This window comes from Pecten maximus, chromosome 17 (genome assembly GCF_902652985.1).
Source record: "Pecten maximus chromosome 17, xPecMax1.1, whole genome shotgun sequence".
Taxonomy (NCBI): Eukaryota; Metazoa; Mollusca; class Bivalvia; order Pectinida; family Pectinidae; genus Pecten; species Pecten maximus.
Window position 1 is genome coordinate 33303112 of NC_047031.1, and position 18497 is coordinate 33321608.

The 18497-nt window shown below is 36.1% G+C and overlaps 1 protein-coding gene across 1 annotated transcript; it reads right to left on the reverse strand.

Moving 5' to 3' along the window:
- Positions 1 to 213: 213 nt before the first annotated feature.
- Positions 214 to 10912, reverse strand: LOC117315769 (hemagglutinin/amebocyte aggregation factor-like). The gene is made up of 4 exons (XM_033870128.1): positions 10592 to 10912; positions 7102 to 7233; positions 1903 to 2026; positions 214 to 571 (listed from the first exon to the last, which is right to left on the reverse strand). Exons 1-4 carry the CDS (start codon positions 10731 to 10733, stop codon positions 532 to 534), a joined length of 438 nt encoding a protein of 145 aa, XP_033726019.1. The 5' UTR covers positions 10734 to 10912; the 3' UTR covers positions 214 to 531.
- Between the last annotated feature and the right edge of the window lie 7585 nt (positions 10913 to 18497).

The window sequence follows — 18497 nt, forward strand, 5'->3', positions numbered from 1 at the left end:
TATGTGCTCGATATCAGACTGTGTTGTCTAACAGTTTACGTCTCCAATGACCACTGATACGATATACAGCGTCCACCCACTGGTACCATGATGGTATCCATGTTCTGTCATATCATGTATCTAAACTCAAACAGGTATTTTGTCACTAACACTAAAGCCCTGCAGTAATGAAGAGATCTAATCTTTATATAGATAAACAGAAATGTCAAAATCTGGATTAGGACGGCTTCTTTTAATTACATTACTGTACGAAGCAGCCACACTCCTAAACTCACATTATATTGCAGTCAAACCTTTCTTTCTTTTCATAAACGAAAAGGTGACAAAATCATAAGCCCTAGCTTGGTAATATCGAGGTCTTTCGTCAAATACACATCAATCATAACAATAAATTCGACAATCTGCTTAAGGGTTTTTTATGAATGAGGCATGGACATGTGAAGCTGGGCTACATTTTAACCAGTTTCTGTTGGTCAGTTTCCGCAAGCTGACAAACCGTAGGCTACCATCCGTGCAATCGCATTTGTGTCCTTAGGCAACCTCGCAAATTCTAAATGAAAATGTACGGTCACTGCGAAATATAAAAAACCGACATATTCACAAGCTTGAGTAACGTAGTACAAACTGTTTTTGAATAATATCCTGTTTAATCACGGAAAACACCACAGAACAATAATTGGCTAGTCATGATACAATACATGTTCCCAACCACAACACACTGTCTAGTAATGATACTGTACATGTCCCCTACCACAACACATTGTCAAGTCATGATACAATACATGTTCCCAACCACAACATATTGTCTAGTAATGATACAATACATGTTCCCTACCACAACACATTGTCTTGTCATGATACAATACATGTCCCCAACCAAAACACATTGTCTAGTCATGATACAATATATATCCCCTACCACAACACATTGTCTAGTCATAATACAATACATGTCCCCTACCACAACACATTGTCTAGTCATGATACAATACATGTCCCCTACAACAACACATTGTCTAGTCATGATACATGTCCCCAACCAAAACACATTGTCTAGTCATGATACAATATATGTCCCCGACCACACCACATTGTCTTGTCATGATACAATACATGTCCTCTACCACAATACATTGTCTAGTCATGATACAATACATGTCCTCTACCACAACACATTGTCTAGTCATGATACAATACATGTCCCCTACCACAACACATTGTCTAGTACTGATACAATACATGTCCCCTACCACAACACATTGTCTTGTCATGATACAATACATGTCCCCTACCACAATACATTGTCTAGTCATAATACAATACATGTCCCCTACCACAACACATTGTCTATTCATGATACATGTCCCCGACCACAACACATTGTCTAGTCATGATACAGTACATGTCCCCTACCACAACACATTGTCTTGTCATGATACAATACATGTTCCCTACCACAACACATTGTCTAGTCATAATACAATACATGTCCCCTACCACAACACATTGTCTATTCATGATACAATACATGTCCCCTACAACAACACATTGTCTAGTCATGATACAGTACATGTCCCCTACCACAACACACTGTCTAGTAATGATATAACACATGTCCCCTACCACAACACATTGTCTAGTCATGATACAATACATGTCCCCGACCACAACACATTGTCTAGTAATGATACAATACATGTCCCCTACCACAACACATTGTCTAGTCATGATACAATACATTTTCCTCGGTCCATTATGTATTTAAACATTTCGACAACATATTTTACAGTATTCCCTCTGCCCTCCCCAGCAGCATGTATACAGTAAACAACCTTTCAAGGAAGATTAAAAACTCGAGTATCTAATACTGTATATACCCTTGGTTTGGTTAACATCACTTACCGATAGTGCGCGCTATATAGACTTCTGATTCCGGCTACAAATCGATTAGAGGGTACGGCATAATTCAAGGTCTCCTGATACCAGTTGACGTATCCAGTGTAGTAACAATTGCATGCATCATGACCTGTTAAATAATGAAGACAAAACTTTCCTTCATTTAAGGTCTCATTGAAGAAAAACATAATATAAATATTTATTACATTTTTACCAGTGAAATATCTAAAATTATTCATTCTATAAATGTGATATTTTTAAATATCTAGTGAAAAATATTACTTTTGTTGATTTGACCAATCAAATTAATGAGTAGAAAATACCAAAATAGTTGACCAATCAGAAAGCCCGACATATATGTCAGCACCTGGACAGGGGAAACTACTTTTTAAACGAACATCAATGTTCGGTTATTGCAGTCAAGAACTGGACTGATAAATATGACCATATTAGGTAACCACATTCACCAATACGACATATACTGTCTGTTTCAATGAAATATGGCCGCCCCAATTGCCTTACGCTTTAAATAATTTACTTGCAAAAACATCTCCGTTTTATGTAGAAGTTTTACCGAAAATGTTGAAATGTATTCAGTAGATGTTTTCAAGATGCATATGATTTGACAAATGCATAACGCTAGCGAAATGTGAAGACTAAATGAGCCTGAACTTTGCAAATAACTCCAGGTCAATATATTTATGAAAACAACTATTGCGCAGGCGCATTCGTCTCCGGATGTTTAGAAAGTTTTGCTCTTCCGTGTTCATTCCAAAAAGGCCTGACATTATAGCATAGGTCTGCAAATATGTCCGCGATTTACTTTAATGTGTGATATATATATTCTAGAATGTCACATCATTATAAACTAGGTGTGTATTTGTATAATTTAGAGAAAGAAATATATCAATAACGGCATACGGGACGATACATTGTATCATACTATAGGTTACTGTACGTGTTTGCGAGAAAGAACTGTACATATGTATAGGCTTGCAATTAGGTGGCATTTGTGGTCAGGGTGACTGGTCATAGCGTTAACGTTGTCATCGATTTCCATATACCATTTTCCTTTGACGAAAGCGACCAATAAATTAAAAGCAAATGATAATATCTTGTTGTTATGTGTACGGGATTGCTTGTTGTAGGCGATACTTGGAACGTATTTACTGTTGTAAGGGAGGTAACTGGAAGATTACGGAAATCAAACGTTAAACCAATTTGATTGGTCGATTCTTCCATGACTTTGGCAATGGGTTTACAATCGAAGTGACATAACTACGGCAATATTCAAATGATATCAACAATAACATTTTTGGATACGTGTGGTTGGCAGTTGTTGTCATGTTTAAAATGAACAATTATATAGCTTGTTTTTATTTCGGCAAATATTTACTGAAACCCGGTGTCAGGCCAGACTCAGTCATGCATGGCCAATAATAATAACAATTAAACAGATACTGTCATTTATTATGGGTAGTCCAGAACTACATACTTGTGTGTACGTTATGTCATAATATTAATTTAACTAGGTAATGCTCGTAAATATGTACAGTTGTAAATGTATATTTTTCTAATGATACATTTAAATATATAAACTAAAATGATTGGTTATTTTATAATTACTTGCCTGAATTGAGTACATATTATTATGTAGAGAATGTCTTATATAAAAAACACATAATTCATTAAATACTGTAAACTTTCAAATTTTTGAATAATCAATAACATAATATAGATATATTATCTGAACTTCCTTTACAGTCATGATATATGAACAGTAATAAATATTCTAATTGAAATAATTTTCAATTCTTTAATAAAATGAAATACAATTTATTTACATCTTAATGAAATATGAAATAATAAGCAATTAACTTTCATAGAAACCTGATTATAGCATAAATTGTATAACTGTCTTTTATGGATCTTAATAAATATAAATTTAACATGTAGGCATTATTACCATGTATTAACAATAAAAGAAATATTCCTAGTAGACTAAACAAATGTTAATAGTAATATTAACAGAACAAAAGTAATTTGTCAAAAAATATTTATTTATATGTAAATTATATTAAAAGCATCAAAGTATTAATATATATATGATATAGTCTGATTATAGAACTGGGGTAGGCATGGTGTCTTATAGGACTCCAGGTAGACTCGGAGTCCACTTGGAGTGCACTCCAAGTTTACCTGGAGTCCAAACGGAGTGCACTCCAAGTCCAAATGGAGTGCACTCGGAGTGCACTTGGGTGTAACCTTTAGTCTACACTCAACTGTAGATATAGATATAGATATGGAATGCTTCACAAATTTGCATACAGTTATGGAATCTTATAACACTCCCAAAATGTTCTCTCCGCATAAAGGTGTGATTTGTGCAATTACATTGTTGAACTCTGTGGTTTCATTTCAACAAATGTTATTATACAAGGTGTTATAGTACAAAGGGATTTGACAACAGGCTTTGCCTTTATCAGTCTTCTCCCACATAAATGACATTTTGATAATATGATATTGATAGATTTTTTCTTCACAAATTGAACAATAGAACTATATAATTATGGTTATTTGTAACACTTGCACATACACTCATGCACTCATACACACATCATTGTAATGATTTAAGTAGTCATCCATAGTTTAATGGAAAAGTTCAGGAAGTATTCTTATTTATATACATTATATATAGAAAATAGATACTGTGTGTTCAGTATGATTGGATGATCAACATTGGAAATGGGCAATAAAATTAATAGGGAATGTGTCGTCCCATCGGATGGACTGTAATCTTTGTGATCAGGTTTGAAGTTGAAAATGAAGCTTGAAGATTTCTTTTCCTGTTTGCTGAATTATTCGACGAAGATAGTGTTTATCTGGTTGTTATTCTTTATCACATTGTTTACAATACTATAATTATACCAGAAGTGTATCTTCTCATATAAAGATTTATTAACATCAAATGATTCCAGAACAAAAGGAGTCAAGTTTTTTTCTTTTTTTTTCTTTTTTTGAAGTACCATACATGCTTTAGTACAGTTTCAATAGGATACATTCCTAATCAGGGCCTTGATTAGCAGCTCTGGTTTTGGTTTTCAGTAATTCTTTATGTGTTTTTCATCATATTAATTCAAATATGCCAAACTAACGACGGAACTAGCCTAAATTTAGTGCATATTAGAAGTTGGCATCAATAAGGTCACAGAGTCCTGGCTGTATCATAACTGATGATGCCTTCCCGAAAGAAAGAAGACATATTTTATTTTCATCCATCCAAGATAGATCAACAAACTTCCAATTTCAATTAGGATCTTACAGAAACATGCATGTGTACAATCAAATCAGAACAGCTGCAAACATTTCAAATTATTTGCAATTCCTAAACCAATATCACTAAATTTATCAACTTGAAACTTAGAAGATTACTGATTTTGCATTAAACAATAATGTTCGTTTGCAGTACTCAAAGTACTTTGATTGTGTATGCAAACTTTCGCTGTAGGCCTAGTTAGCATACGGGGTAGGTTTTTCGTTGATAAAAAATGTAATAAACAGAATATCTAACAGTGTCTTCAGTAATACCAAATATATTTCACTCGTGTGGCTAATATTTTGATATTTTTCACTCGTGCTGCTCACTCGTGAAAAATATCAAAATATTAGCCCCACTCGTGAAATATATTTGGTATTACTGGAGACACTGTTAGATATCCTCTATATCTACATTTACATAATGAGAACTAGTCCAGGTAGAAACAACTATCGAAAACATCTTAAATCATATTGCAAAAGGAAACAATGAAATGTGATATTTGGCGTTAAATTCAACAATCAATCGTTTTCTTTATAGCGAGATAATAAGGACGGATCTAATGCTGTTTTTTAAATGTGAATTTATTTTACCAGTGAATTCCCTATTTGGCCATGTGACCATTTGACGATGAGATGACACAATAGGTTGACTCTATGAAGTCTAAAGCCTTGCTCAACCCTAGGGATTCGAAAAGTAGGGCCAAAGGGGTCAAATTGGTTTAAATCTCCTCGCTAGATCTAGTTATTTTGAAACATAAATCATTCCTCGAGGGATTGGTATAACGGTGGTGTAAAATTTATTACATGTACCTACCGACTTCATATTTGTTGGTGTGCATGTGGTAAAGACGATTGTTAACATGAACTCCCATTTTACCTTTATTTCAGCCCTGCAGGTAGGGCGTAACAACTATATCTGCCCTCATTGCATGATCGTAAGAAGCGACTAAATTTGGAATCTGTTCTTTTCTCTTTTTTCTGAACAACTTTCTTCTTCCTAATGTCCCCTTTGACAATGTCTCACTGTTGGCCTTTAGTGGAGCGTTCACCGATTTGAGGAAGGCGTTTGGTTCTGTCCCCTAGTCGAGATATACCAGAGTCTTTGCAAATGGAAGTTGCTGCTCCTGCCTAGCGCTTAGCATATTTGGAGTGGGACGACTGGTTCGCCCGTTGTCAGTATAATGTGACCGGGTGGGGTGTGCTGCTGCGTGTCTTCGTCAGTATGCTTCAGTGAGGTAGCACTATAAATCGGCAAAAGTTCCGGCCTTTCACAAGGACACTTAACACGAACATACATTGTACTGCAGCCTCCCAAAACACACATACGCACTCGCCACACGCATGCATATCGCAAGTTTAGCGACATGTTAAGCTCACGACACGGTATACTGTAAATCACTTATATTTCGTGAGGGATTTATTTTTGCGTTAATTCGCGAGGAGAGTCAAACGCGAATTCAAATCCCTCGCGAATATTTATATAAGAATGACAAGAATAAGTGGCATCCATTTTTAATATGTCGTAATATCTAGATGGTGAACAGACATCGCCGTTAAAGTAATAATAGAATGGTAAATTATATACTTATATCAGAGTGTAATTTTATATCACAAAACACTATATATGAACGGACGTGATGGCTTTTTTACATTGAAAACAACTCACTTAATTCTCGACCTGGAAATATCGCAGAACTTTTAACGTCATTCGCGAATTTAATGTCATTTTGAGATCAGAATTCGCAAAATTATGTATTCGCGAATAAGTCGAATGAGGTCAGTGCACGAAATTATGTACTCACGAAATATAAGTGATTTACAGTAAACAGCGATAAGAATAGGTATCGAGAGATGTGTATGCTATTTTGAAAGGCACATTATACTTACGAACGGGATAACAACAACGGACACGCCAACGCCTGTCTACAAAATGTTCATTATAGATACTATAGAGACCGTTCAGGAATCCATGTCCAGAGCAGGCTTTTTCGAATGTGTCGTCATAATAATTGATGTAGCCTGAAATTAGAAGTATTGTGAAAAATAGATAATAGATTACAATACTGTATAGGTAAAAGTAAAACAGTATATATAAATTAAGGTTATAATATTCAAGTTAATGCCATTGTGATTTACTTTTGAAAGAGGAAGAAAAACAAACAAAAAATTGGTTGACTGAAGCGTAAATTTGGACCGAAAAGCACATTGAGTTATAAAATATTCGTAATGTTATGTCGTGGTATTCGTTCCATTGAACTCTATACAAGACTTCTTTCTTGATCTTTTGTTACCAATACGTGGTGGTTTGTTCAGTATGCTGATATTAAAGGCAAGCTCACGATGCTGACTGCGCGTCATGACAAATTTAATATAAATATATAACTTGGTCTGTTATTATTTGAAAACAACTTTCGGTCTTTAACAATTTCATTGTTTTTTCAAAACGGAATAAAGAAGCATTATACGATATGATCTGTAAAACAATGAAAACGTATGCGGCGATAAACAATACTTTTCTAAGTTCAATAAGCTAGTAATATGTTATAACATGGCAAAGAGGAATACTTTGAAAAGGTAGTGTATAAATATTCTTAACCAGTCATCATCACTGATATAAACAAATGTTCTCCCAATTGTTCTTTGCCTTTTACTGTTAAATTTTCTTTTATGGGAATCACTAATAAAGCCCGTTAATAAACACTTTTCACATACCATTGTGGATAGAATTCTGGTTTGCTACCGATAGTTAAACTGTTACTGTCCCATATTGGTGCCTGCAAGATTGATTTTCTTTGTATTGTTTTATAATAACAGAGCTACCCAGTCAATACCAAGCCCGTAGAATATCTTTCCAGAAGGTATTATACAATTTTATTATGCTTTTTATTAAAACAAATCAATATATATTTATCAATTTATACACCATAGGCATATTCTGGAGCAATAATCTCACTTTTAACTTTATCAACCTTACTGTGTCATCAAAAAACTATCTTTTAGAGTTATTACTAAACGTTTGCTCATCAGGATATTGCAGTGAAATAAATAAATGATTATACTGATCATTAAGGATTTTGTTAGATGAACTTTCCCAATTGGAGTTGGATTTCTCCTGATCAAAATTGTATATCAAGAATGCTCATATAGCCCTACATTAGTATGGAATTTAGGTTTACCCAGCTAGATATACCATATCATTATATATATATAATAGATATATATATATTATATTATATCATATACCCACCCCCTCCCCCCTCCAAAATTAAAAATACAGTCGAACCCACTTAATTTGAAATCGGATATATTGAAATATCGTTTAATTTGAAGTGAAATAAGAGCCCCGTCCAAAAGCCTTCTTTGTCTTTGTATTGTTTCATCGGTTATTTTAAAATCGGTTTATTTGAAATATCGCTTTATTTGAAAGGAAATTATTGCCCCCGGTAATGCTAAACCATTGTTTATGTATCGCTCAAATTGAAAGTCGCCACGACTGGCTTAGATTATATAATTACCAGCCGTTTCGGTCCGATCAATAGATAGGTAAAATGATATGCTGATTTACACAATATAGATATTGTGACTTTTAATCATTAAATGCGTTCGTTATGAGCATGAATCTGTACTTGTTTAAGAATACATATATATACATCGAAATTGACTCTCATTTAACTACACGCGAGACAATTACAAATGACGAGGCCATTTAGGGATTCGACAGAAAATGATAACGTAACCAGAACAGTGATATTGACAACGACCCTCAAACAATTCGTGAAAATCCATCTATCATCGACGCACATGTCCGATTTCAGACGGTAGAAAGTGTAGCGAAACTGGACTGAGTCGATCATCGATGACCAGGTAGCTAAATCGGTAGAGCATCTGGCTAGTGTTCGGAGGTCCTATTGCAGAAAGTACCCCGGATGTACCGGAAACTGTTCTCACTGGTTTTGTGTCCATGAACTCAACATAAACAAAAACAAGCAACAGTCGAAGACTTCTGCCGTCGAGCTTAACATTATTTTTAATAAACTGTGAAACTATTATCAATTTGGAACCGATTGTAAATACTGACTAAGTAAAATCAACTTCTAGTATATTGAACAATGGTGTGCTGTTTGATGTAGCGCGGTACTGAAATATGTCGGCAAAAGGCTGGATCCCGGTTATATTGAAAACCGGTTAATTTGAAGTATTTTTCCATTCCCCGAGCATTTCAATGTAACCGGGTTCGACTGTATATATATATATATATAAATTACCTTGAATCCGGATCAAATACTTTTTTCGGAATCTAACATCAAAACCATGGCGGAGTATCATTTTCCTGTTAACTGTATAACATCATATAATTGTCTTATGTTATCACCTTTATCAACCGGCAAGAAGTCATGTCTGGTCTTTACGAATATGTTTATCAAGTACAAATTCCATTCTGTTTGCTAATACTCCGGCTGTTATTTTATAAAACTTATCTTATAATGTTATCGGCCTCTGGTTTATAATAAAGTAACGAGGTTTGTATGTTTTAGGAACAATGACTAATTGATCGAACAATGAAATTACGTTGTTTCCGAAAATGTTAAAAATAATCAACTGTCAATGTTTTACTGGATTCCTCAATTATTAGTCCTTATCAAATTCCAGAATTTATCATTCAGCTTTGGAATATTTGCAATATCAAGAAAATTTTCGAGGGTAAAAGGTGCTAGATTGTCATTAGAAACATAAATTTTCAACAGCAGCATAAACATTTAATTTCATCTAAAGTAGTTTCTTGTTTGTGATCAAACTACCATAATTTACTAGATCATTTTTTTGAATATTTTGTATGTGCACTGTCTATTTTCTAGACTAAAATGATAGCTCGTAGGTTTTTCTCCTTCTTCCTATCTACCTCTTGGTGTTATTATTCGCCTCTGCCTTTTTATAAAATTCTAATCTCTTCCGTGTCTCCTTTCTTATAATTATTTCTACTATATTAGCCTTATTTTCCATTTTATTTTAAAATTCAAACTGATTTATTTTATGCTTTGAAGTTTCTTTCGATTATCTGCCTGTGATATGGTGTAACCTGCTATGTTCATTAATTAAGTCTCAAACATGATTGATCATCTATACTTAACAACTCAGAGTCTGGAATATCAGCAATATTTACAGTGTTGCAAATTGAAAAACAATTTCTTATATGTAATTATAGTCTTAACAACTTCTATATATTCTGTATCATGCAATAAGGAATTAGTTTTATCATTGAGAGGGGGAGAGATTGAGAGAGTCAGACAGAAAGGAGAGACAGACAGACAGAGAGAGGACAGAGAGACAGAGGTTAGAGAATACAGTTTTATATCAAATTAATTATATTCATAATTACTTGACCAAGCACATGACAGTCTTCGTTTGATGCTAGCAGGGGTTGGGCGGCAAGCAAACGACCATTTTCTGTCCCTGTGCGTGGTACTGTAGGTACTAGATATTCGCTCCAAATGTTGAGCCTGTCCACAGTCAATCCTCATCGTCCCTTCATATTCATTGGCGTCACGGAGAGATGCCGAGACTTCGCCACCGATAAGTGATAGAACCAAAATAATCTGTCGAAGATATTGATATTATCATGTAAATAGAACAGTGTTTTTACATGTAAACGTATAACATATAAAGCTGTCATAAGAAGACAAAGTTTAACGAAACACATCCGTGCAAGTCAGAAAAGCAGAATCTCTCAGGTTCTGTACAGGGATATATATATCCCTAGAGTAAGTGTCTGGTTGATCAGCTAAACCTTTACACAACCGAAAAATAGAACTGTGTTTGATTACTTTTTACACACTTACATGTACACGAATTCCAGCCGGTAGCAACATATTAGTCTTCTTTCACTAGGATGCAAGTGATTCCGAGGAGAATTGGTTACAAACGCCGTGTATAGACGCCGGGTTTATATAACACCCAGTGCATTATGTAATGGCTGAAATTTGATATGAATAGATGACGCAAGTCCGGCGTTCAAACCAGGATTTGATTCAAGGAGAAATCCTTTGGTAATTAAACATTGCTATGGAACAGCAAAGCTGCCACATTGCCTCGTAGTCAAAGAGGGGAAGCGACAGGTCAAATACGGGTCAGACCCGATATTATCGTGCAGCTTCAATATATGTTGGACACGAATTACATTCACTTAATCAGGTAGCAGATACTATTATGTTTTCTTGAAAATGGGTGGTATTTTTACAATAATAAATAAGCCTTAACTATAAGAATGTGTGTGAGTGTGGATTTCGGGTGAGATTGGGGGATTGGAAGTGGATAGTGTGAGGATTCATATCATGAAAAATGAAAAACAGACGTATTTGGTTACTGGATTTCTAGTTTTTATTGGCAGGTGATCAACCTTCCGAACAGACATCACATACACTTCCTTAAAAACTAAATGAATAACCTATGTGTAATAATGACAGTAATTATATTAGTGTTACAGTGTGACTCATATATTGAAATTATTGCAAATTACTTTCTGGAAATAATTACGGAATCAGGGACCAAGGGTTTCATTTTTTTTGCACATTCTGATATCTAGAAGGTTGTATTAAGTATAAGAAAAAATGTGTACGACATGAAACGTTCAATCTAATTAAAATCTAGATGGTCATTATCACTACGATACATGAACATCTAACAACATCCCATCAGGGGTGACGTCAGGGTGACCTTTTGGATAAGCCAATCAAATGACTGCTTCAAGAATCTTGGAAGTGAATTTTATTTGTCCGAATTTGCATGACTAGAGTGCATAGCTTGTATAATCTGTCAATTTGTTTCAAGTCATTTCGTCCCATAAAGCATACTGCTATATACTGTGCCGAAATGGTTTCCTTCAGATGCATGCTGTGACGAAATGTTTTGCTTCGAAGACATCGACAAAATGCCAATTCGCCCTGAAAGTGAAATACACACATCTCCGAGGTCATCAGAACGTGACCCCTTAATATGGGATGTTGTTAGATGTTCATGTAACGCAGTGAGAATGGCCATCTAGATTTTAATTATATTGAGAAACGTTAGAACACCAAATACGTACAGAATGACTCATTTATGTTCAGATACTCAACAAGTCCTCATTGTATCAGAAACGTTTACTTTGAATGATTGACATCTGTATTGGCATTTCAAAAACTTTGATTTAACAAATAAACGCTTGGTAGATTGTATTTATTGGCAAGATCAATGCAATCTGGGCGACAGATAAACATAATGACGCCCGTTATTTGTAGGGATACGAGCAACATTTGGCTTTTTAACAGGTAAGTAATTTTCTAAAAATAATTATAGTAATGCTGAGTTTGATATACCACTATATCAAAGCGCATTAGTCGGATCCGTATCCTGTTGAACAGAGGCGATAATGGCCACTTGATGTTGTTTTAATTATAAGTAGATCTTACTCAAATTTACAACACAATTACTGAAAGTACGGACACTTAACAGAAAACAGATATCACACTCAGTCGATCCCGACACTTGTGACCAGCTGATGACGGAGATTGGTCGATTTAACTGGAGTTTGACCAGCCATTTTCATTCTTCTTTTTTTCACATGCAATACAATTCCGCTGAAAAATTAAAACGACCGATATGTTTATCTACGATGGCTGATTAAAGTCATACACAGATTTTCTTTCTATGCTAGAGCCCTAACATGTAACATAAGGCCATAACGTAACTATGTGTTTTATTGTTGTACTGTTCTGTATCGTTTGTTACCAATATTTTGCGTTTTGTTTAGTATGCTGATTCTAGGGGCAAGCTCACGAGGATTGTAGGTCAAGTTAGAAAGATACTGACTGCACGTCATGATAAATTGATAATAAACAAAAGAAGATATTAAAGTATCAAATACAGACATTTATTGGGAAATTCGTTATTTGAAACATACTTTTGATCTGAACTTTAGTAATATTTTTCATAGCTGAATATATCAGCAAATTTCAAATAAGATCTGTGAAACAATGAAAAAGTATATAGTCATTTCACATTTAATTTCTAATTTCAAAATGCTCAGAGCTTGACAAGAAAAATGCAGATAAACTCCGTAAATATGTGCAGGTTCTATACGATAAGTACATACAAAATCCGTAAACAGACGCGGGCTATATACTTACAGAGAAACCCCGTAAACAGACGCAAGCTGTATAATTACAGAGAAACCCCATAAATAGATACAGGTTATATACGATAAGTACAATCTCTGAAATCACGACTCTCCTGTAGCCGAAGAAGTCGCCATGATCGTAGTCTAACAATGTTGACATCTTAGACGCTTGAAAGGGTAGAACTAAAATTCGAAACGTCACAGGTGTTTAATAGTTCGCGCGTGACCGTGCAATAGTCGTTTCAGCAATGAAATAGTTTAAAATATAGCGTATGGGTATAGCTAAGGAAAATAAAACGCATTATGTAATACAATTATATATACGCATCAATAATACATATATTTAAGCATTGAACGGCTTTCAGTTGGCATTCATAGTCAATATGAATGCCAACTGGACAGAGGCAAAGGGCCTTTTTCCAGTAATGTTAATTCTCCATAGGAGTCTGCCTCCGTATAATTTCTTATCTAGCTCAACTACAGTTTTTTTCTTTTCCGAAGAATAATTTTACACCTTTCCGACACCCAGATTTCATAATGTCAGTGAAAATGTATTTTTATAACGTTGTCAATTTTAGCATCAAAGACATAAGGTCGTACATAAAAGAAGGTTATCTCGAAATTGTAATTCGCAACAAAGTATAAATTTCTTTTGATAAATATTTCAAAAACATCGTGTTTATTCATAAAACATAAAACAAAAGTTTTCTCGGATGAAAATGCATTTGCAGAGACACAATTCTGAAGAAAAATGCCATAAAATTGCAATTTTCTCCCGTTATATAGTTTTGGATGCAAATTTCCATCACAAAATCGGATAGAGCTTTACTTGTTTCATGTGTTCCAAAAATCAGCTAATTCCATGTGGTGGAACGTTCTCATATCGCCGCCTGAATGTGGTTGTAAATTGAAAAAAAAGGGGAAATGAGTAACAACCTTGTCTGAAACCCTATTATATAGCTTATTATATACAAAATTTTATATTGAATATCAGAGCGGATATTTTCTTGACAGTTTTATGATATCTAACGACTAAATAAACAGTATCGATAAAAAGATTTACACTGAGGACACCTTGATACATGAATACTGTTCTATCTCAAGTTGTCCTCTTTTGAATTTTCTGATCGTGTGGCCTTATACATTATCCGTATCTTCTTGTCTTTGTCTATACGTTTACGGAATCATTGACTCGACGCTAGCTATTCTTGTCTCACTTTCCTTGTTTTATTGTCCCATCTCCAAAGCGTTGTGGCTCTGTTAGGGTTGGGACCCTGACTTGTCTTACTTTCTTTGTGCCTGCCGACCACGCCACATCGAATAGATAGATTATCCATATGAAATACTTTATTTTGTTCTAAGTAATCAATCAATTCTGCGCTTCTTGGAGGTATTGAATGTGATTTATTATATTGTCTTATTATTTTGTGTAATTAGTTGTTCGTTATTTATCACACATTTTTGCATAATTGTACCAAACTACTAAGTATTAGCTGTTTACAGCAATCATCGGTGGCTTGCTATTTTGTTACTTTATCGACGCTTCATAAACCAATCGTTATTGTTTCAAGATGGAGGGTAAATGTCTTGGAGAAGGCTGTCAACTATACTTCAAGAAACGTAGTGGCAATAAGAACAGAAGTGCACGCAATGTAAATAGTCCACAATATAAATGGCTACTAGATACGCTGGTGCAACAAGGATTCAGCCAGTCAGCAAAGGAACAAGCACTTATTTGCCAGAAGTGCTACATGAAGTATCTTCGGAACAAAAATCAGCCTGAACGTGAACCCGAGCAGAACCAGGAAATAGAGGAAGAAGACGACTCCCCGTCCCATATCCTGCCGTTGCTGACCCTTCATGATCTTTTGAATGGGTCATCTTCACACACAAAATGCTGTCTCTGTCTTGTTACCTTTGCAATAAATGGAACAAAATCATCAGTCTTACCAAAACGTGCAAGACATCACCTGATCTACTCCACAAACTGTGGTGTCCCACCTCATCCCGCGTCTGCTCCATTCACCTTATTGGTAACGACTTAGATCCGCGGCTACAGAGGTTGTCCTTGGTGGTAGAGGTTCCTTGGAATCTCAGTTACCATCAAATCGTCCGAAATCATTAATGACCTCCTAGAGGTGTCGCACGTCCTTTCACAGAACCAGTCTGCGTTTGCAATAAGCTTTTCTTCTCTTGATGACTCGGCATGCATGGCCTGGACAGGTTGGTCCAAAGATCAGTTCCTCGAAAGCCACTTGCACTGTTCCCCATATCTTTCATCTGGTATATATACCAAGACTACACACGATGCTCTATTACTGTTCTGGGTAAAACTGAAAACCGACATTTCCTGGAGTCAGTGTTCTTCTCTTTTTGGAATTTCCAAGTCAAGTGTGTCCAAAACTTTCCACTCCATAGTACAGGCATTAGACACATCGATAGTCCCACAATTTCTAGGTCCGGATCACTTGACAAGAGAATAGTTGCTCGGGCACAATACTGTCTTTTCAGAAGCATTTTTTTGGAGATAAAGCCACTGCCATATTAGATGGCACCTATATTTATATCCAGAAAAGCTCCAACCACAAGCTCCAGAGAATGTCCTACTGTGGCCAGAAGACGAGAAACTATCTCAAATTCATGAGCATCGCCTTACCAGATGGCTACATTCTGGACACAGTAGGACCATTCACTGGCAGCGAAAATGATGCTACAATTACAAAAAAAGTCATGGACAAGCTAGTTACTTGGCTACAACCAGATGACAATTTTGTCGTTGACCGAGGTTTTAGAGATGTCCTACCAGTTCTCGAAGCCTCTGGCCTCAATGCTAGCATGCCGTCATACCTGAAACCCGGTCAAAGTCAACATTCTGACGTCCAAGCAAATTTTGACAGAACTATCACCAAATCTAGGTGGATTGCGGAATCCTATCATGGTCGTCTGAAACACTGGACGTTCTTCCGAACGCAATTAGTGTCTAACAGCTTTATCAATGTCACCGAGGCTTTGCTTCGAACCGTCACAGCCTGTCTGAATGGTATTAGAGGACCGATCTACCAGAGATCTCCAGAGGGTGATGCCAAAGATAAGCTAATGGCTGAACGTATGAAGGACCGTTTGATAACACCGAATGGGTTAGCTCAGAGAGTCAAGACAGATCCGGATCTATCTAGACGGGCAAGGTCCGAGTTTGTCAAGATGGATGCATCTTCCGTACTGTTTCCCCGTCTCGATCTCGATTACTTGAGAACCATTACGTGTGGAACGTATCAGATATCTCTGGCTCCTGGTTACATCGCCGAACATTTAAATGATGACGGAGACTATAAGGTGTGGCTTTACCAGCACTCCCCAGACCTTCTCCGATGTCAAATATATTCTCGACACAAAAGCCAAACGAAATATAACGTTTGGATACGGTTCACCGTTTCACCCGATGATGAGGCCCAAATAAAGGACTACTACTGCCAGGGCCCAGTTGGAGAGAGAACGATGGGAATTTGTGCGCACATCTCCAGTATCTTGTACTACATTGGGTATTACAGGGCGCCGGAAAACCCTCGACCATTAAAACCACAGGTGAAGAAATTCCGACAAAACTTGAAATAGTTTTCCATGCGGCAACGGAGTGCATATGTCGAAAGTATGTTTGGGGCTCGATATGAAAGATCCTCGTTACCATGTGACTAACCAAACTTATAAATATAGTTATTATACAATCGCCCGTAGCTATGAACACTCCCGTAAATGCGAAAACCAACCAAAATCATAAGGAACACGTTTTGTTTATTGTTCTGTCTATTTGTCAGCCAATGTCTTCAACCACGGTTGACTTGTGAAGTAGCCATCTTGGATTTTTTTTATGAAAAAGTGTTTCAAAACACGGTTTTTGTGTCTAAAATGTTATCATCGAAAATGGGATTTTTGAGATTGTTTCTTCCTTAAAACAGCCAAATGGCGCGATGGAAACATGATTTTTTGTCACAATCATGCCATGAATGTATTCTTTACGGTGACCATTATTTGATTAGATTTTCATTAATATTTTACATAACATGCACATTTTATCAACACTTAGACAGATTCTGAAAGGTACAACTTTGAGGAGCCATAAAAACAAACCAAGTTGCCTAAATCTTTATACTTTATTGATGTGTGACCATAACGGCATGGGCAATTCACCACCAACAGGAAACTTGAATCAGAGAAGGGGCCATTTTGGAAAAGGCCCTTCCATGAGGCGCGCTAGCGCTTCATGTTGAATTTGCCTCTGTCCAGTTGGCATTCATATTGACTATGAATGCCAACTGAAAGCCGTTCAATGCTTATATTTACCATCTGCGATATTTTATTTGTCGTGCGATTTTTTTTTTAAATTTTCAAATTCAAATTTCAGTTGGCAGTTCATAAGCTGGTGAACTCGCAACTGAATTGGTAGGGTTATATAGTGGCAGTGCCATACAATGGTAAATATTAACTTATAAATATCTGTAACTTGATACATCATGTTTATCCAACATATTTAACTCCATTATCAATCTACATCGTATGTATGTGATTATATATACATTCAAGGAACGATAACCCTTCATGTGGTTACAGCAGCGACTGTCTGTTTACAGGGTATTCTTGTTCTATTACGAATCGCGTCGGTGTAAAAAGGCTCTGTGTACTTATCTTATACAGCCCGCGTCTCTTAACGAAGTTTCTCCGTAGTTATCTTATACAGCTCGCGTCTGTTAACGGAGTTTCTCCGTACTTATCTTATACAGCTCGCGTCTGTTTACGGGGTTTCTCTGTACTGATACAGCTCGTGTCGGTTTACGAGGTTTCTCTGTACTTATCTTATACAGCTCGTGCCTGTTTACAGAGTTTCTCTGTACTGATACAGCTCGTGTCTGTTAACGGAGTTTATCTGTACTGATACAGCTCGTGTCTGTTTACGAGGTTTCTCTGTACTGATACAGATCGTGTCAGTTTACGGGGTTGTCTCTGTACTGATACAGCTCGTGTCAGTTTACGGGGTTGTCTCTGTACTGATACAGCTCGTGTCTGTTTAGGAGTTTCTCTGTACTGATACAGCTCGTGTCTGTTTACGAGGTTTCTCTGTACTGATACATCTCGTGTC